The 19,826-nt window shown below is 40.3% G+C and overlaps 3 protein-coding genes across 5 annotated transcripts in view; 1 reads left to right on the forward strand and 2 right to left on the reverse strand.

The window, feature by feature from the left end:
* Positions 1–1,794, reverse strand: part of ST13 (ST13 Hsp70 interacting protein) — a 31,558-nt gene extending 29,764 nt beyond the window's left edge. The window contains exon 1 of the mRNA XM_039235510.1: positions 1,526–1,794. Within this exon, the coding sequence (XP_039091441.1) occupies positions 1,526–1,635 (110 nt within the window). The 5' untranslated portion in view covers positions 1,636–1,794. The remainder of the gene's footprint in view (positions 1–1,525) is intronic.
* Positions 1,795–2,183: 389 nt separating this feature from the next.
* Positions 2,184–19,826, forward strand: part of XPNPEP3 (X-prolyl aminopeptidase 3) — a 65,828-nt gene continuing 48,185 nt past the window's right edge. For 2 of the 3 annotated variants that reach the window (XM_039236146.1, XM_039236167.1), the window contains exons 1-2: positions 2,184–2,335; positions 18,983–19,099. In XM_039236146.1, coding sequence (XP_039092077.1) covers positions 2,272–2,335; positions 18,983–19,099 — 181 coding nt within the window. In that variant the 5' untranslated portion in view covers positions 2,184–2,271. Of the gene's footprint in view, positions 2,336–18,982; positions 19,100–19,826 lie in introns of those variants that run through there. The other variant, XM_039236156.1, reaches the window with a different exon arrangement.
* DNAJB7 (DnaJ heat shock protein family (Hsp40) member B7) lies at positions 8,732–9,821 on the reverse strand. The gene has a single exon (XM_039236179.1). It carries the CDS (start codon positions 9,704–9,706, stop codon positions 8,795–8,797), a length of 912 nt encoding a protein of 303 aa, XP_039092110.1. The 5' UTR covers positions 9,707–9,821; the 3' UTR covers positions 8,732–8,794.

A 19,826-nucleotide genomic window follows, 5' to 3' on the forward strand; every position in this document is an offset into this window, starting at 1 on the left:
ACGTCTTAACCTTTTCTTCACAGCTGTGGAACAAAAACATTGTATACACTCAGTATAATGTTCACTCTTGATGACAAATATTAAACTTCCCTGTGGTATATATGCCTACTTTACCTGGAATTTTAGAAACAATTGTAGGCTCTTTCTTTTAATGAGTGTTAAAAAAACGTACTAATGTCTTAAGTGAGACATTGAGATTGTCAAGTTATTCAGTAACAAATGACTAAACTAGGTCTAAATTCCTAGTCCTGAAATTAGCATCTTTAAGGTTTTTCTGTTACAAAACAGTATTCTTGTTAACTACTGTCAACAGTTACTACAATAATTCTAAGTGTGCTCAGAAGTTTACGCTAATAACATGAACAAACTCTTACAGTAGTTCAAAAACTGGTGGAGGAGAAAAAGGCTGAGAAACTTCTTGAAGAAAAAAATTTTACCACTATATACACCGCTGATAAGTTGTAACTTAAGCTTTTTCCTTAGCGGAGTTTGTTGAGAAACATGCTCTTTCAAGCATTTGGTAATCGTGCATTCCTCCTCCCCTATAAAAAAATCAATACCCAGGGCAGTACCTCTAAGGAGTCACGTTGCGTTGCACTGTCACTATTATCACCATGAAATGCGATTTGTGTTTGTGTTTCATCTTTTAAATCCCTCACCACTATCAGTGATTTTTAAAAAATCATCTCGGGGAAGATTTCCCTTTCTCCCTTAAGTTCTCCTCCAATATGCAAAACATTAATCTCTATTATATGGTAAATATTACCACAAATTTCCTTATTTATTCTTCTGTATCACTAAATAAACTGCACTCACACTGTTTTCAAGCATCTGGCACAATGCCTACTCAATTAATTCCGCGCACGTAGCGAAGTACTCCAGATTTAAGGATAACAAGAATAGATCATGGAAACATGCTGGTCCTTGAAAACTCCTATTTCAAGTGTTAAGTGTAACGGCACTGCTACTACGGAGGCACAGTAAGTGACTCCCAAAATAATTCTACGCAGTTAGAATCGCTGTAAATTTAAAGGAAGCCAAACAGTGTTACCATCTTTATTACAACTCATTATATAACAAGTTATCATTATTAAAACACTATTTAGAGACGTAGTGCGTAAAAGAGCTCTGTGTCACTGCGACCTAAGCAGGACGCCAGAGATCTCAAGAAAAACTCCACGCGAAAGAGAAATCTTGCAGCTTTCCCTCCCCACCACCGCGTCTACAGCGCCCAAGTCCCTGCAATCGTCTGCATTTGTATTTGGCTCAGGACACACCCCGGGCGACCTCAGGGTGAGGGGACCGAGTTGTAATCACCCCTCCTCGTACCGTCTACGCTTCCCGCTCCTCCATTAGCCCCTGAAGTCGCCTCCCTTTCCTGGCCGGGGAGAGCCCCAAGGAGGAGGCGACTCGACGCGCCCTCGCGGCGGAGCTCCTCGCCCGTGCTCCCCGCGCCAGCGGCGGCCCAGCTCCCCCTCCGGCCGTCCCTCTTCCCACCCCCAACGGTCCTCGGCCCGAGTCTCACCTCTCCACCCACTCCCGCAGGAAGCGCATTTCCTCGGTGTGCAGAACGCTCGGATCCTGCTTGCACATTTTCACGAAGGCTCGAAGCTCGCTCACTTTGCGGGGGTCCATGGTCCAGAAAAGACGGCGGGCGCGGCTAAGGTTGCGGCCCGATTCCAGGCGCGGGTACTAGCTCAGCGTGACCGTGTGGAAGGGGGCGGCTGCCGCGAGGCAGAACACACTAGAACCTCCCCGGCCGCTGGCTCCTCCTACCCAACGGTCTCGTGACCCCGGGTCCTTCGCCTGTTCATTCCTACTCCCTCCACCTCTGCTCCTGCGCACTACCTAGAACCTTCTAGAAGTGCGGCTGTTCAGGCTGTTGCCTGCCTGTAAGCCCGCATGCTTATATTCTAAACGCTGAGCCAGTTCTCTGGATGGATCAATCCTCCCACATAGTGCTTTGAAGGAGACGAGAAATATCAGCCCCTGCTTGGGGGGGGGGGATCATTAGAATCGGACATTCCGTGGCTGTAGGCATTTAACGGAGCACGACGACATGGCGCCAAATGGGCCCTCCGTCCGGAGCGGCAATCATAGCCCTAGGCGTGACGTCAGCAATCAGCGCCGTCGGGGAAGGAAAGCCCGGCGAGCGGCGCCGGCCGGAAGGGGAGGGGCGTTTGGCTTGGTTTCCTGGCGACGTAGCTCGGCCGACCGTCGCTTCTCTGGCTGTTTTCTTTTATTTCTTCCTGCCGCGTGAACGAGGCCGTCATGCCTTGGTTGCTCTCAGCGGCTAAGCTGGTTCCCGCCGTACCAAGTGCCCGCTGCCTCTCAGGTTAGACCCACCTCTCACGGTGTCCCCTCCGGGGCTTGCTCTGTGAGAAACCTGAGGAGCCCTAGAGGAATCCAAGTTGGTCTCAGGGGATCCCTGGTTCGGCGGACCCTTCTCGTGCTGGGGTCTCCACTCCCAAACCCTTTGTGCGCTCCTCGGATTTCTTCCTTACCTGCTGCTTCTGGAAAAGGGTGGGCCCTGTTCTCCCTACCGTTGAGGTATTCTGGGAAGCTGGAATGACTGCCGAGAGAAAGTGTGTGCCATCCCCCAAGAGGGGCTGTCTTCAGAGTTACTCCGACTCCCAGATGTTGGCTCAGTTGACTGAGCAAGTTGACTTGCTTAGGTGACAAAACGTCTCGCATCAAGTAACTTGTTTTTGTTAGGTTATCGAAAGTCCTGTTTTCAAAGAGTTGGCTTGAGAGCTGGCTACAGAATGTACAAGAAACATGTTTAGTAATACAAATCATTTGAGCCGTTCCTCTCGGAAGAGGCAATGCTTGGAAATACTCTCTGGGCTTTTCAATGTCTGAAAGCTCTTTTGCTAAGGGCAAGATAAAGGAGTCCAGGAATAATGGGGGCTATTCTTTCAGGGTGTACTCTGTCGTGAACAGTTAATCTGATGAACATAAACCTCGATCAGTGAAAGCTCAGTCATCTACCCTGCAGGCGGATCTGCCGTTGGATCATATCTCAGGGTTTTTGGCCAATTAGATGAGCGGTGTGTGAACCAGAGCATGTGGTATTTGAAATCAGATCTATGTCTTGGAGTATGTTTGTTACATTGATGTACTTTAATTTGTTGAAAATGGGATGATAATTATATCAAGATTTCCTTCCTGTAAAAAAATAAAAACCATTCTCCAGTGCACAGAACTTGCTCTTTGGCTTTAATACTTAAGCTACAGAAAGCTGCCCTCCATGGGAGTAGTTGAATAGGTGTAATAGTTCGTCTTAATCACAGAAGCCACAACCTATGATTTAGAGCTTGCTTTGCTTGTGACTTTTTTGGGGGTTTGTTGAGGCTGTGTGTAAAACCTTTATTAATGAAAGTTTAGGCCTAGATATTCGAGTATATATGCCAGATGGTTGAAAATTCTATTCATTATGCTTCTGTTTGCCCCAGTGCAGTAAGTAGATTTAACCACTTCTTAACGTTAATATCATCATGTGCACTGGCATTTTGAATAGATGAGATCTCCTTGGATATTCACAAATCATAAGTCAGGGCAGATATCCTCAATTTATGAGTGGGGAACTGAAAGTAACAGAATCACAAGTGGCAAGTCAGCAATTTAAATGTATAATTACCATCTAGTCTTTTTTTTGTTATACCACCACTAGGTCTTAACTCTGGCTTAGTAGAGTCCTTTTGGAACTTTTTATTGAGCCAGAAAGAATGTTCTCTTCATTCAGTAACTTTTTGGTAGTTATTGTGGATGAAGTTGCCTTTCCCTGGAGTTGCTTACTATCTAGTCAGAGTGGTGGATAAGCAATAGATAAATGAAAACATAACAATGGATTGTAATAGAGTCTTGACTCAAGTGACATAGGGGCTCAAGAAAGGCAGTAACGGGGGCGCCTGGGTGGCTTAGTCGGTTAAGCGTCCGACTTTCACCTAGGTCATGATCTCGCGGTTCGTGGGTTCAAGCCCCGCGTCGGGCTCTGTGCTGACTGCCAGCTCAGAGCCTGGAGCCTGTTTCAGTCTGTGATTCCCTCTCTCTCTGACCCTCCCCTGCTCACACTGTCTCTCTCTCTCTCCTAGAAATAAATAAAACATAAAAAAAAAACTTTTTTAAAATAAAATAAAATAAATAATAAAAAAAAAAGAAAGGCAGTAATGGGTTGTAAAAAAAAAATGTCATTTTGGGATTTTACTATGTTTCAGAGTTTAAAAATTCTACTGACTTGAGGTGCTCCTAAATAGAACTTTGAATGTCCATGGTGCTCTTGGTTGCCCTTTAGAAAGGCTCTGGGTACAGAGTATTGGGTACGATAGGAAACTTTGAATAAGTAGAGAATAACTTTTTAAAAGCCTTTTTGCAGTTAATTCATTCAACAAACATTGAGCACCACATATGAGCATAGAGCTTGGTTTCTACCATCATGGGAGACAAAACAAATAATTATAATAGAACATACTAATAATAACAGTGCTGGAGAGAAGGAAAAAGCAACAGATGTTTCCTGATAGCATGGAGGGGTTAAGAGGAAATGTGGGCATGCCTCTAAATGTTAGGAGATGAGATTTGAAAAAGGCTTTTGCCAAGAGACTAGAGTAATGGAGCCATCCTGGCAGAGGGAGCATATGCAAAGGCATGAAACAAAGCTTCGCAATCATCAGTAAGCTCGGGGGAGCTTTTTTGAAATATGTTCTGATGCATGTTAGCAGGTGTTAAACCAAAATGGTTTTGTGGTTAAGTAAGTTGGGGGAAATCGGGATTTCATCATGCACATAACAGACTAATTCTGAGTCTCTAAGAAAGAAGCGAATTTGACAGTAATTTGCAAGCTGTATTTGACCATGGGGCCCTTTTTCTGTGATGAGTCTTGAATTCTTATCTCTCAGAACGCATTTTGGAAAAAGTTGGGCTCGAGCATAAGATGCATAGGATGAGGTGATTAAAAAACCAAGTTGGTGGACGCCTGGGTGGCTCAGCCAGTGAAGCGTCCAACTTTGGCTAAGGTCATGATCTCATGGTTCATGGGTTCAAGCCCCAGTTCAGACTCTGCACTGATAGCTCAGAGCCTGGAGCCTGCTTTGAATTCTGTGTCTCCTCTCTCTGCTCCTCCCCTGCTTGTGTTCCCTCGCTCTCAAAAATAAAGTTGGGAGGAAAAGGTGGTGGTTGGCTCATGAAGGGTCTTGTATAGTCCCACTCCTCTGGCCCGTGGGAAACCATTGAGTAATCTTAAGCTATTGAGTAAGATGAAATCTGAATTTTTAAGAGTGGAAAATGGACTGGAGGGCAGGTCAGTACATTCTTATATTTTTAGAGATACTGGTTTTTGGTTTTGTTATTTGGAAACTGTATTTTTTCCAACTCTGCGTTGTCCCACATACATGACAGATATTTACTAAATACCACACTTTATAAAAGCATTTAAAATACTCTAAGCTTTTATGATTTTAGTTTCTGGAAATAAGTTTTAAATGCAAATTGTCCCCAGACCTTCCTATAGAATTTCCTCCCTATCCAGCAGCCAAAACAAAGTTAAACAAAAGCCCCCATCTTACTCTAGCAATCATTTAGAGAGGAGATGTTATTATCTTTTGTGGTTTCCAGAACTGTTGCATTGCTAAATGCCACTGAGCCTATTTTGCCAAAGGTGATTGGATTTTAGTTTTGCTTGATCATTTGTTACCATCTTTTAGTCACATTAAAACTTGCAGTCATTACATTTCTAAGTGATAAAAGATTAAAATAATACGATAATAGATCTTTTTGCTGAAAATGAAAAAGAAACCTAAGAATGCGATGACAAGGAATATGGAACACGCAAGTCAATCCAAGAAATTATTTTCAGTTAATAAATTCAGGCATCTCAAACGCAGCATGTCCAAAACTCAACACCTACAGTCCTATCTAAGATAATAGCAAATCCCTTTTTTCAGTTGCTAAAGCCAAAAACCTTGACTCCTTTCATACCCAAATTCAGCCTATCAGTAAATTCCGTTTGGCCCTACCTTTAGACTATATCCAGAATTTGATCACTCTTCCCCCTGCCCTCCTATGTCCACCACCCTGGAACAAGCTTTTACAGTCTCTTGCCTGAATTCCAGCAATGACCGGATTTCCCTGTTTGTACATCTGCTTACTTTGAGTCTTTTCTCTCTGACAGCAGCCAGAGTGAGCCTATTGAAATATGTCAGATTGTCACTTTTCTGCTCAGATCCTTAAGTGGCGTCCTGTCCTCTTTCACTTAATATCCAAATGGCTAACCTCCGTCACTTTCTTTACATCTTTACTCAGTGTTAGCCATCACTTTTCCCTCAGTACCTTAATTAAAACTTCAACCCTCGTACTCTGAAATTTATGTCCCTTTTTCCTACTTCATTTCGTTTTCCTTAACACCTATTACTATCATTGTATTTTATTTAGTATTTGTTTATTGTCTTTCTCCAGCTTGTAAACTCCATGACAGCTAAGATTTTTGGTGTTTGCTCATTACTGTATCCCAAGTACCTGACAAGCAGTAGGTACTCAAAATATACCATTGAATGGATGAAAAATAAAAATCGTAGACTGAAAAGTAATATATTTTGAAAATAAAATAGAGGAAACTAAGAAGTAATTGTGTTGAAATTAAATTAAGCACATTTAAAATGTCTGAAAACATTTAGCTAAGACCATGTGTTCAACATCTGATGTAACTTATTTTTCTTCCATTGTGACCTTAAATTATAGTGTAATTTACCTATCACAAAATAGGTAAAGGTGTTTTAGAGTAATGTATTTGTAGATCCTTGGTACATAGTATATACTAAAAAAGAAAATAGAAAGTTTCCTGTCTGGAGTGATTCCCTGGGGGCCTGCCATACATGATAGAGCCACATGGCTCTGAGAAATCCAGGATAAGTCTAGCTTTTTTTTAATTGTAGTAAAATACACATAACGTAAAATTACCGTGTTAATTGTTTTAAAATACGTATTGTGAAACAAACCTCCAAAATGTTTTCATCTTGCAAGTCTGAAACTATACCTATTAACCTCTCCCTCCCTTGTCTCAGTAACCAGAATTCTACTTTGTTTTTATGAATTTCTTACCTTCTGTAAGTAGAACATAAGGTATTTGTCTTTATGGCTGGCTTATTTCACTTGCCGTAATGTTTCAAAGTTTACCCATTTTGTAGTATGTAACAGGGTTTCCTTTTAAAGCTGAATAATATCCCACTGTATGTATGTATATTCATTCACTGATATTTGGGTTGCTTCCACCTCTCGGCTGTTGTGAATAGGTGCACTGTAAAAATAGCCAGTGCAAATATTACTCTTGCTATTTTTAACTTAAAAAAAAAAAAAACTTTCTAGGGGTGCCTGGGTGGCGCAGTCTGTTAAACGTCTGACTTTGGCTCAAGTCATGATCTCACAGTTCGTAGGTTTGGGCCCCGCGTCAGCCTCTGTGCTGACAGCTCAGAGCCTGGAGCGTGCTTCAGATTTTGTGTCTCCCTCTCTCTCTGGCCCTCCCCTACTCATGCTGTCTCCCCTCTCTCTCTCTCTCTCTCTCAGAAATAAATCATTTAAAAAAATTTTTTTAATAAAAAATACTTTATACTTTATTTTTTTTTTTTTTTTTTTTTTACAAATAGTTTATTGTCAAATTAGTTTCCACATAACACTCAGTGCTCATCCCCAAAGTGCCCTCCTCCATGCCCATCCCCCCCCCCCCCCCACATCCCTCAGTCCTCAGTTTTTGTCAGCATTCAAGAGTCTCTCATGGTTTGCCTCTCTCCCTTTCCCCCACCATTTCCGCCCTTCTTCTCCCCCTTGGTCCTCCGTCAAGTTCCTCCTAATCCTCCTATACGTGCAAACATATGGTATTTGTCCTTCTCTGCCTGACTTATTTCGCTCAGCATAACACCCTCAAGGTCCATCCATGTTGCTACACATGGCCAGATTTCATTGTTTCTCATTGCCATGTAGTATTCCATGGTATAGATAAACCACATCTTCTTGATCCATTCATCTGTTGATGGACACTTAGGCTCTTTCCATGTTTTAGCTATTGTGGAGAGTGCTGCTATGAACATTGGGGTACACGTGCTCCTATGCCTCAGCATTTCTGTATCCCTTGGGTAAATTCCTAGCAGTGCTATTGCTGGGTCATAAGGGAGTTCTATTGTTAGTTTCCTGAGGAACCTCCACACTGTTTTCCAGAGGGGCTGTACCAGTTTACATTCCCACCAACAGTGCAGGAGGGTGCCCGTTTCTCCACATCCTCGCCAGCATCTAGAGTTCTCTGATTTGCTCATTTTAGCCTCTCTGAAAATACTTTATACTTTAATTTTTATTTATAATGTATTTATGTGCACAATGCTCTGTATTGGGAAAAAAGTCATTTCATGAATAATTATATAGTCTGTACCTGTGTATTATAATAAATTTTTAGCTCCTAATGCTATACATATTTCAGAAGTTTGTCAAATAGTTTTAAATAGATAAAAGGAATGAAAAGATCATAAATTCTGCTAAAGAAAAACTCTGATTTGTAAATGTTCAACTCAGAAACAGTAAAATAGTATTTCCTGTTTTCCAAATTCTTAACATCACTGTCACCACAAAGTCATCTTTTTCTGACATACCTAATCTAAACGACATTGGCCACATGTCCACAATCCTGTTAAACGTGTTAAAAACATAATATTTGTATAGTTTTAAACAAATGTTATCTACAAAACTCTGATTAACCAAAACACACAGAGTCGTGTTCAATTGTTATATGAACATAGTTGTCTGAAGAGTCAGTTTAATGATTCCTTTTGGTTGACTTCTTCTTCTGCACCTCTTTATGCTTCTTTTTTTTCCTCTTACCACCTTCTTTGAATCCTGCTGAGAAAATAGAGGGATCCCAGTTGCTGGTGACCCAAGCCATATCTTGCTCATCATTGTCCACAAAAGTATATTGAGTTACATGTTTGGGGCTGTAGGACTTTGGTGAAGAATTGTTAAATGACTGTCTTCTCCAGCTGCATTCTTCTGCAAAGTGCTCTTCATCTGCCACACCATTTATAAGGAAGGACCTCAGCTTGCCATCATCTTCAACTTCTCTTTCTCGATCATCCTCAATAATTCTCTGTGTATTTGTATTTCTGCCATTAACAGTCTTACCCAAAGTTTTAACGGGTCTGTAGTTGCCCATCCTACTATTTTCAAATGCCAAGGAGGAGAATGAATTAAGGCCCTCATGGCCCAATGAACCATATGGTGTATATCCTGTATCATATGAAGAAAATCTCTCAAAAACTGGATATTCTCTGAAGGTACCCCTGCTTCCATAGGAGCTTCTTGGACTATTTAAAAGGTCCTCAAGTGAGTCTTCAAAGAAATGAAATGAAAACGGATCCCTTTCATCAAAATTTTTTCTAAAGGCATCATCTGGCTTATAAAATGTGAAGCCATACTCAAAAGAATCATCAAAATGACATCTGCTTCCACCATTTAATGCTTCCTGGCCATATTTATCATAAATGTCCCGTTTTTCGTTATTTGATAATATTTCATATGCCTCAGCTACTTCTTTGAATTTTCTCTCAGCTTCTTCTTTATTTTCTGGATTTTTATCAGGGTGCCATTTAAGTGCCACTTTATGATAAGCCTTTTTAATGTCCTCAGGTGAAGCATATCTCTGCACTCCTAGAACTTCATAGTAATCCACCATGTTTTAACAGGTCATTGGAAGGGGGTGTTCTGGGTCTGAGTAGTGAGAACCGTAGCTTCCTCTCAGCTCAAGCTCTCCTGGCGGTGGTGGTAGAGGCAGTGACTGCAGATCGGCACTTTTTACCTTGAAGACAGTGTTACTACCATGGACACTGCTAGGAGACCATAGGACACTGATTATGTGGCAAGCAGAGTTACCAGCTTATGTCAGAGACGTTTGCATTATGGTGTCATTCTGGGGGTTGGGTAGGGACTAGACCTTCCTAATAAAGCTAGTCCAGAGCCCTACCAGACTGTCCTGAACCCTCCAGACTGTTTCCCCTGTATTTTTCCTGGAGGCCTCCAACAATGCCTCATAAACTAGTGGAATCTGCTGTTGATAGCCACAGCATGCCCCTTGCATGATATGACCGTCAGGCTGCTGAGCCTTAATAACTTTCTAGTTCTGTGTTTTGCTTTTGAAAAATGTAGAAATTGAGAACTACGTGAAAAAGTATTCAAGTAGTTGACATAATTTATTTCAGTCAAGAGACAATTCCATAGGAAACACAACTTGATTACAGACTGTGATGGGGGAAGCACTGGATGCTAAGCAATCATATGAGAGACACCTAGCCCAGACTTGGGGTGTTTCAGGGAAGGCTTCCTGGAGGGAGTAGCATGAAATACAAGCTTTCTGCATGCCAGTGTTGAATCATTTGAGATGATGGTATCTTTACCCACTTAAAAGTTTACAACTTTAAAAGTAAAGTTTTTGAAAGGTATACTGAATAGAATTCCTACTTTGCGTAAGGTACAGTTTTAATCACTGATGATGATAATATTTAAAAATAGTGATTTTCATGGTGTTTAAATTTTTTTAAATGTTTTTATTTCTGAGAGAGACAAAGAGATAGCTTGAGCAGGGGAGGGTCAGAGAGAAAGGGAGATACAGAATCTGAAGCAGGCTCCAGGCTCTGAGCTAGCTGTCAGCACAGAGCCTGATACGGGGCTTGAACTCACGAACCATGAGATCATGACCTGAGCCGAAGTCGGACGCTTAACCAACTGAGCCACCCAGGCGCCCCTCATGGTGTTTACATTAATGAGGTATAAATAATAAGAAAACAAATGAGATTATTTGAGATATTGTGATACATGCTCCCCCTCAAAAAAAAAAATGGTAGTGGATGGGGGCAGAGAGCTACTCTAGGTTGGTTTTTCAATTCTCTATTGTATATATGCATACATGTATGTAGGGTGTATACATGATTGTATTTGCCCATCATTGAAAATAATAATAAGGGGTGCCTGGGTGGCTCAGTTGGTTAAGCGTCCGACTTCGGCTCAGGTCATGATCTCACAGTTCGTGGGTTCAAGCCCCGTGTCGGGCTCTGTGCTGACAGCTAGCTCAGAGCCCAGAGCCTGCTTCGGATTCTGTGTCTCCCTCTCTCTCTCTGACCCTCCCCTGGTCACGCTGTCTCTCTGTCTCTCTCGGAAATAAATAAAACATTTAAAAATTTTTTAAAAAAAGAATAATAAAATTATTTGAGTACCATCTTTAGGTCAAACACAATATACCAAGTGACTTACACAGTCCCTCATGTAATTGTAACAGCATTCCAGAAAGTAACTATTTTGTGCCCAAAAGAAACGTGAGGTTCTTAAAATACATTTGTATAAGGCTATCCAGCTTATTAGTGAAAAATCTGATATTTGAACTTGAATTGATTCTAAATTTTATTCTTTCTACTCTTCTGCATTTTTTGGACCAGGGTTTAGAAATTGAGGTTTTTAGACATTCTACAAATATGTATTGAGAACCTGTGATACAGAGAGGAGTTAGAAAATAGAAAATTCTGCTCTCAAGGAATTTATATAATTGAAAAAAAACATTGAAAAATTAACTTCAATAGAGTCGGAAGATATAAAACAAGGATTTGCTTATAATTATTCCCCCTCCCTTGATCTATCGCCCCTTCCAGCTGTTATGTCATTTTCTCTCATTCCTTTACAGTAAAACTTCTCAAAATTATCATCTCTCCTTAATGTTTCTGCCTTCTTCCATCCTATTCTTTCGCTGGCACATTCCAATCTGGCGTCTACTTTTTCCTCCCAGTCTTACTGAAATATAATTACATATAACATATGTTTAAGGTGTACAACAATGATTTGTGTATATATAGTGTATGTATATGTGTATTAGTAACAGTAAATATATATATTGACATATATTGGTGTATGTCATATATGTGACTGATAAATGTATATATAGTAAAATGATTACCAAAATAAGTTTAGTTATCATCCATTACTTCACATAGTTACCATTTTTCTCTTGTGATAAAACCTATTTTAAGTAAACTCTGTCCAGTGTGGGGCTTGAACTCCACCCCGAGATCAGAGACTCCTACTCTACTGATTGAACCAGCCAGGCACCCTGTTTTTCTTGTGGTAAGAACTTTGAAGTTCTGTGTTTTTAGCAAATTTCAAATACACAATGCAGAATTGTTAACTATAGCCACTGTGCTGTAGATGATACCTTATTATCATATAATTGGAAGTTTGTACCTTTAGACCACCTTTACCCACTTTGGCTTGTCTTTCATTTCATCTTTCATACTCTGCTAACATTGTTCAGGTTGCCTGGGTGGCTCAGTCGGTTGAGCGACAGACTCTTGATTTCAGCCCTCTGTAGTTTATGAGGTCCAGCCCCACTTCAGGCTGGCCTCCGTGCTGACAGCACTGAGTTTGCTTGGGATCCTCTCTCTTTGCCCCCCCCCCCCCCCCCCCCCCGTGCTCTCTCTCTCTCTCTCTCTCTCGCTCTCGCTCTCTCTCAATAAACTAACATTTAAAAAATACGTAAGNATGCGTGCTCTCTCTCTCTCTCTCTCTCTCGCTCTCGCTCTCTCTCAATAAATAAACATTTAAAAAATAAGTAAGGGGCACCTGGGTGGTTCAGTCAGTTAAGCATCTGACTTTGGCTTAGATCATGATCTCACAGTTCACCAGTTCAAGCCCCATATCAGGCTCTGTGCTTATAGCTTGGAGCCTAGAGCCTGTTTTGGATTCTGTATCTCCCTCTTTTTCTGCCCCTCCCCACTCATGGGGTGTGTGCGCGCGCGCGTGTGTGTGTGTGTGTGTGCCAAATAAACATTAGAAAAAAATTTTTAAATAAAACTATTCTTGTCAGGCTTTCCAGTGACTTCTGTGCTGCCAAATCCGGTGCTTGTCCTCATGTGGGTGAGCACTTCCTCTAGTTTAACTTTCTAAAAACCAGTTTCCTCTAGCTTGCTTCCTTTCTCCTGTGCTTTTCCTTCTCACATTATAATAGTAACTAGACTTGACCTACACAGTTCTGTGTAGAAAATATCCAGTCCCAAGGCTTTAGATACCATCTATGTACTTAGAACATCTTACTTCATATATCTAGCCTGTTAGTTTCCCCTGAACTTCAGATTGCCTGTTTGAACTCTCTTTTGGAATATCCAATAAGTATCTCAGTCTTTGCAATTTCATTTAATGGTACAACCATCTATCCTGTTATTTAGGCAAAAAAAAAAAAAAAACCTGAGAATTGTCTTCATTTCTTTTTTTCTTCACTCCTTGCAGCTAATCAAAAGGCAGACTTGTTGACTTGTGGCCTTCAGAATATATCCCAGCCTACTCACTGGGGAAATAAAGTCAAAGAACAAATGATTCCTGCCTTCCAAAAGTTTATAGTGGACTGGCAAACTAATAAGCTACTATGCGCAGTATAGTAGGTATTAAAACAGAAGTAAGCATGGGAACATAATGAGGGACATTTACATTAGAAACAATAAGGATAGGGAATTGTAAGAGAAAGCTTCCGGGGTGCCTGGGTGGCTCGGTTGGTTAAACACCCGACTTCAGCTCAGGTCATGATCTCACAGTTGGTGAGTTCAAGCCTCACATTGGGCTCTGTGCTGACAGCTTGAAGCCTGCAACCTGCTTCAGATTCTGTGTCTCCCTTTCTCTGTGTTCCTCCCTCATTCACGCTCTGTCTCTCAAAAATAAATAAACGTTAAAAAAAAAAAAAGTGAGAAGGCTTCCTAGAATAAGTGATGTTTGAGCTAATTTTTGAGCTCATGGAAGCAGGCAAAAGCCATTTTTAGACAGGAGAACTGTATTTTCTAAGGCAAATACTGTTACAGTACAGACTAATTAACTGGGGCTCATCAAGTGTGGCTGTAATAATGCTCTTTTGAGGATTATTAGGCTAGAGGAGTAGACGGGGCAGATCATGAAGGGTGCTAAACTAGGGTTTGTAGTGTATTCTGAAAGAGAAAATTCTGGGCATATACTGTTAGTGTAGGAAGCTAGAAAGTTAAGGACAGATCCTGAATTTAAACATGAATTAGTTGACAGTACTTTTGAGGACATTCAGGCAAAGGACTAGAGAGATCATTTTGGAAATAGCATAGCTATAGATAAGTTGTACAAGAGAGACAAGATCCAAGAAAGGCAGACCCATTAGGAGATGTAGTAGTCCAGGTGATTTGAGGAGTGTCTGTACTAAGGAACTGGCTCTACTTTGAATCAAATAGGACTTAGAAATAGGACTCAACATACCATTTTTGCTACCAACCAAATGATATTGAGCAAAAAAAAAAAAACCCTGTTTACATAAATGTAGGTAAAGGTATTGTTTAATTACATTTGTTAGACTTAAGCTTCCTGTACTAGGAAGTGGTCCAAAATAAATGGATTAGATATTCTAGTATTACTTTATTTGAACATAAAAAAGGAGAGAATTGAGAGAGGCACCTGAGTGACTTGGTCCGTCAAGCGTCCAACTTCGGCTCAGGTCATAATCTCCTGGTCTGTGGGTTTGAGTCCCCACATCAGGCTGTGTGCTGACAGCTCAGAGTCTGGAGCCTGCTTTGAATTCTGTGTCTCCCTCTCTCTCTCTGCCCCTCCCCCACTCATTCTCTCTCCCTCCCTCCCTCTCTCCCTCTCTCCCTCTCTCTCTCCCTCCCTCTCTCTCTCTCTCTCTCTCAAAAATAAACTAACATTTTCTTAAAAAGAGAATTGGTTAACATTTTACATTCAATTATTTTATTGCCAAAATGGTGGTGTAGACATAGAGTCTAATGGTTATGGCTCTATAAATAGATTGTTCAAATCTTAGTTCTGTCTCAGTAATTTTTCATCTTGGGCCAGTTTCTTAATTCTTCTGTGTATCGTTTTTTCTCACCTTTAAATGGGCAGTGCTGTAATAACATCTACGTCAAGCATACATGCTACTATTTGTTTAAAGGGTATATAGATACCGTTTCAACGAAAATAGGTATGATTTCAACAAAAGTGAAAATACTGGCTGTCTCAAGGAAGGGATACAGGTTAACTTGGGGACAGGTGTGGGAGGAAGGCTTTTCCCTGTCAGTCTACTATATCTTTTGAGCTTTGATCCATATGAACATGTTACTAGTTCAAAAATAAATTAAAAGTTTAGAATAGTAGTTACATTACACAACTATAAGGATTAAATAAGTTAATACATACAAGTCCTTAGAATATTTTCGGAATATAATAAACAATAGTAATGTTAGCTGTCATCATGATCTTTATTATTAGCAATGATGCTGAGATTTGAAAGTATTAAACATACTATACCTTTATTAGTTGTAATTAGGAAAAGTGGAGCTGCATCCTATGATGAACTTTGATTAATAAGCTGCTATAATCGAGCTTTTATTAGGACAGGAGTTTGTTTATAGGTGAAAAAAACACAGGTAGTTCTGCTAAACTGCTAATTGTATTCCTTTTCTTCATAATTCTCCATCCCAGTCACTGTCCCAACACATTCTTGTATGTGGACAACCCATTACTTTCTCTTCCCTGTGGCTTCTCTGCTTTCAAGAAACACAACTGTCAGGGGTCAAATACCTAAAAAATAAAGTGGGCCAAAGGCCACTATGCATAGAGAAAGGTCATTTCTGCAGGTGTTTGCAGGTAACACTGCAGGGAACCTGATGTTAGTCTCAGGATTCCCTTATGCTCTTAAAAAGTATTGAGCATCCTCACATCCCTCCTCCTCCCAAACTGGAGCCGCCCTCAGCACAGAGTTACAGCCTGTTAGTGCAGTGTTTTCCAGTGACAAGTTGTACTCTTAGTAGGTCATCATATTGGTTTCCTGAGGCTGCCATAACAAATTACCATAAACATGGGGGCTTAAAATAACAATTCTTCCACAGTTCTGGGGGCCACAGATCTGAAATCAAGTGTCAGCAGGGCTGTATTCCTTCCAAGGGCTCTAGGAGAGAATCTGTTCTTCACCTCTTCAGCTTCTGGTGGCTGCAGCTGTTCTTTGGCTTGTGGCCACATCACTCCAATTTCAACTTCCACATGCCTCCATTACTTCTTCCTCTTCTGTTTTCTCTTGTCTGCCTGTCTCAAATCTCTCTCACTGCATTCCTCTTATAAAAGGAATTGTCATTGAATTTAGGGCCTACCCAGATGATCCAGAGGATGTCTTCATTTCAGGATCTTTTATTACATCTGCAAAAACCCTTTTTCCAAATAAATCAGCAATCACAGGTTCTGGGGATTAATACGTGGACATATCAGGGCACCTGTGTGGCTCTGTCATGTAAGCAACCAACTCTTGATTTCAGCTCAGGTTGTGATCTCACAGTTCATGAGTTTGAACCCCAGATCAGGCTCTACACTGTCAGACACTATCAACACAGAGCCTACTTGGGATTCTCTCCCTCCCTCTCCCTCTGCCCCTGCCCAGCTCACACTCTCACTCTCAAATAAACTTAAAAAAAAAAAAGGTGTGGAAATAACTTTTGGAGGCCACCATTCAAGACATTGTAGTAATAAAATCATGTGAGTATGTTAGTACACTGAGAAACTTTTTAATGAAATAGGTCAGAAAAAGTCAGAATAGTATTTAGTGAAATGTTTATATCCTATTTATATGTGTATACTAGGTTACCACGGAAAATATGTTTCTTACTGCAGGTCTTGCTTTCACAAGCTTGAAAGCCACTACCTAATATTAACTGCATTATTACCTGTGGGTAAAGAAGTGGTGCAAAGGAATTTGTGTAACATGCCGAAATCACATAGATCATAGAACTGGCATTTTTTTCCTACTATACCATGCTGCCTTTAACTGTCTTGGATTGCCTTTCAGATGACTGTGTACTTCCTTCCTTCATTTTTCTCTATGCTTAACTCATCCTTTTTTGTTCCTTTTATTTTGTCATGAAAAGTTTCAAACCTATACAAGTAGATAGAGTAGTATATAATGGACTCCCATGTACCTATCACCCAGCTTCAACAATTATCAGCTCATGGCCAGACTTCTTTCATCCAAATCCCCTTTCATCCTCTCCCCAACCCACCTACCCCTTGCTATTTTAAGACAAATTCCAGATCATATCACTTCATCTATAAATATTTCAGTCTAAAAGGTATGTGATTTTAACATACCACAACACTTTTATCACACCTTAAAGAAGTAAATATTACTTCTGTAATGCTATCAAATATACAATTATTGTCCAAATTTCTAATTTTTTTTGCAAATATAGTAAATAATATGAGTGGATACTTGTTAGACAATTTGTTGCTTGAATTGGCATCCATATAAGGCTCATGTAATACAGTTGGTTGATAATATTTTTTAAGGTGTTCTTAATCTACAGATTCCTCCTTCCATCTCTTACTATCGGTACCTGCTATAAAACTTATGTGCAAGAAACAGAGTTCTTTGTCCTACAGTGTTTCCCACGTCTGGATTTTGTTGATTACAACCCTGTATTGTCCTCTAGCAAGTTCCTCCGTCCCCTTTATTTTTGTAAATTGCTTGCCTTATCTTTATTAAGCTTTCAATTTATATAGACTGGACATATTCCCTAATATGTATTCTGTACATTTTCTAAGCATTCTAAAGATTCTAATCCTAGAATCTTTAGATTTAGAATCCTGGAATCTAAAGATTCTAGGAAATACATGTTTTGTCCTTTTTCTCATTTTTCACTATTTTTGACTGTATTTTCATACTACCTAGAAATCTTTACCATTTCTGTATTTTTAATCATCCAAGAGGCTATAATTTTGTTCAGTAATCCTCTGTAAATTTAATTCAGAGTTAACATTTAAGATTCTTTTTAAAAGTTTTTTTAATGTTTTATTTATTTCTGAGAGAGATACAGCATGAACAGGGGAGGGTCAGAGAGAGAGGGAGACACAGAATCTGAAGCAAACTTCAGGCTCTGAGCTAGCTGTCAGTACAGAGCCCGATGCGAGGCTCGAACCCACAAAAAGTGAGATCATGACCTGAGCCGAAGTTGCGTGGTTAACCGACTGAGCCACCCAGCTGCCCCTGCTTCTTTTTTTTTTTAAGATTTTATTTTTAAGTAATCTCTACACCAACTTGGAGCTCTTAAAACCCCGAAATCAAGTCACATGCTCTACCCACTGAGCCAGCTAGACAGCCTTGACTAATTCTTATTCAGAGCAGGCATCACCTACTTCTACAGTCCCACACCAACACCCTTTTGTGTGCTTCTCTGTGTTCCCCAGAGCACCATGTCTTTGTCATTGCACCCATCCCACAGCGTTGTTTTAGTCTTTGTGCTCTCAAAAAACCTTATGAATGAATCCACCATGGCGTTCACCAGGTCGTGTTTGAATGTTTTGTCTCACCTCACCTCCAGTTTAAATTGTATGTTCTTTAAAGACCAGAGCAAATAGTCCTCATTCTTTTCTTTCTCCAGCATGTGTTCTAGTCACATGCTTAATCTTGTTGAATGAATGCTAATATTAGTGTTTGTTGTGTACTATGGTTAAGCATTTTTATACATTATTTTATCGACCTCTAACGTTCCAAGATGAAATGAGATAGCATGTTTTCTCATACTTCATATATTCTCAATAAAAATATTAATTCTCTTTTTCTGAATTTTAGGACACAGCTTCACACTACCTCTGTGAAATACTTCCTAACCCCTTCCTTGCTGTTTCTTGTCTTCCTTCTGTTCCCATAGTTCCTTATTAATACCATAGTCATAATTTGTGTATATGTACCTCTATTATACTACAGTAGACTGAAGTCACTAAGGGTAAAAAATGATCTCATTTCTGTTTTCCTAGAGCCCAAGACAGGCCCTGACTGGCATAGAGGGAGGGCCATATAAACATTGAAGGAGATACTAATTTGCATTTTTCTAAAGCATCCAACTGCTAGAAATTGATAAATGTGTATATACTGCAGGACTTTCTTGCTTATTGTTCCATTCTACTCTCGTTATTTTTCCTTCAGGATGCATGTCGTGTTCTCAGCGAAGATACTCTCTCCAGCCCATCCCAGAGAGGAGAATTCCAAACCGATACTTAGGCCAGCCTAGCCCCTTCACACACCCACACCTCCTTAGACCAGGTAAGCCCTTTTAACTATAATAACTCTCTCTCTTTAGATGTTTTATTTAGAACTGTGCTATCCAATAGGTTTTGTTTCCCAGCAGTGTAAATGTTCTAGGTCTAGCTGCCCAGTACAGTATCCACTAGCCTCAAGTGGCTATTATATACTTATAATGTTGCCAGTGCAATTGAGAAACTATATTTTTTACTTTTATTTTCATTAAATTAATTTTAAACTTAAAAAGCAACATGTGCTTGCTGGTACTGTGTTGACAGCAGTACCTAGAATAATAAATACAGTAAGTTTTACAATTCAGAATCATTGATGAAAAGTATATATATCAGAATGTTTTAAAGGTTATATTACTTTCTAAGACATCATTGCTAGAACTGTATTCAAACTATTAATTCCTTGTGAACTGCTGTGTTAAAGACATTTTAGAAAATATGTTTTTCTTGGGTGCCCAGTGGGCTCCGTTGATGGAGCGTGCAACTCTTAATCTTGGGGTCATGAGTTCAAGCCCCACACTGGGCATGGAGCCTACTTTAAAAAATAAGAAAGAAAACGTGTATTTCTTCAAAGTACTAAATGTTCATTTCAGGGGCACCTGGGTGGCTCAGTGGGTTAAGCGTCCGACTTTGGCTCAGGTCATGATCTCATGGTTTGTGGGTTCGAGCCCCTCATCGGGCTCTGTGCTGGCAGCTAGCGCAGAGCCTGGAGCCTGTTTCAGATTGTGTCTCCCTCT

Source organism: Hyaena hyaena, unplaced genomic scaffold, assembly GCF_003009895.1.
Source record: "Hyaena hyaena isolate Hyena2069 unplaced genomic scaffold, ASM300989v1 scaffold_4, whole genome shotgun sequence".
In the NCBI taxonomy this organism is placed as follows: domain Eukaryota; kingdom Metazoa; phylum Chordata; class Mammalia; order Carnivora; family Hyaenidae; genus Hyaena; species Hyaena hyaena.

Excerpts from the sequence above, each read along its gene's own strand:
- DNAJB7 (XM_039236179.1), bottom strand. The coding sequence starts at position 9,706 with ATGGTGGATTACTATGAAGTTCTAGGAGTGCAGAGATATGCTTCACCT.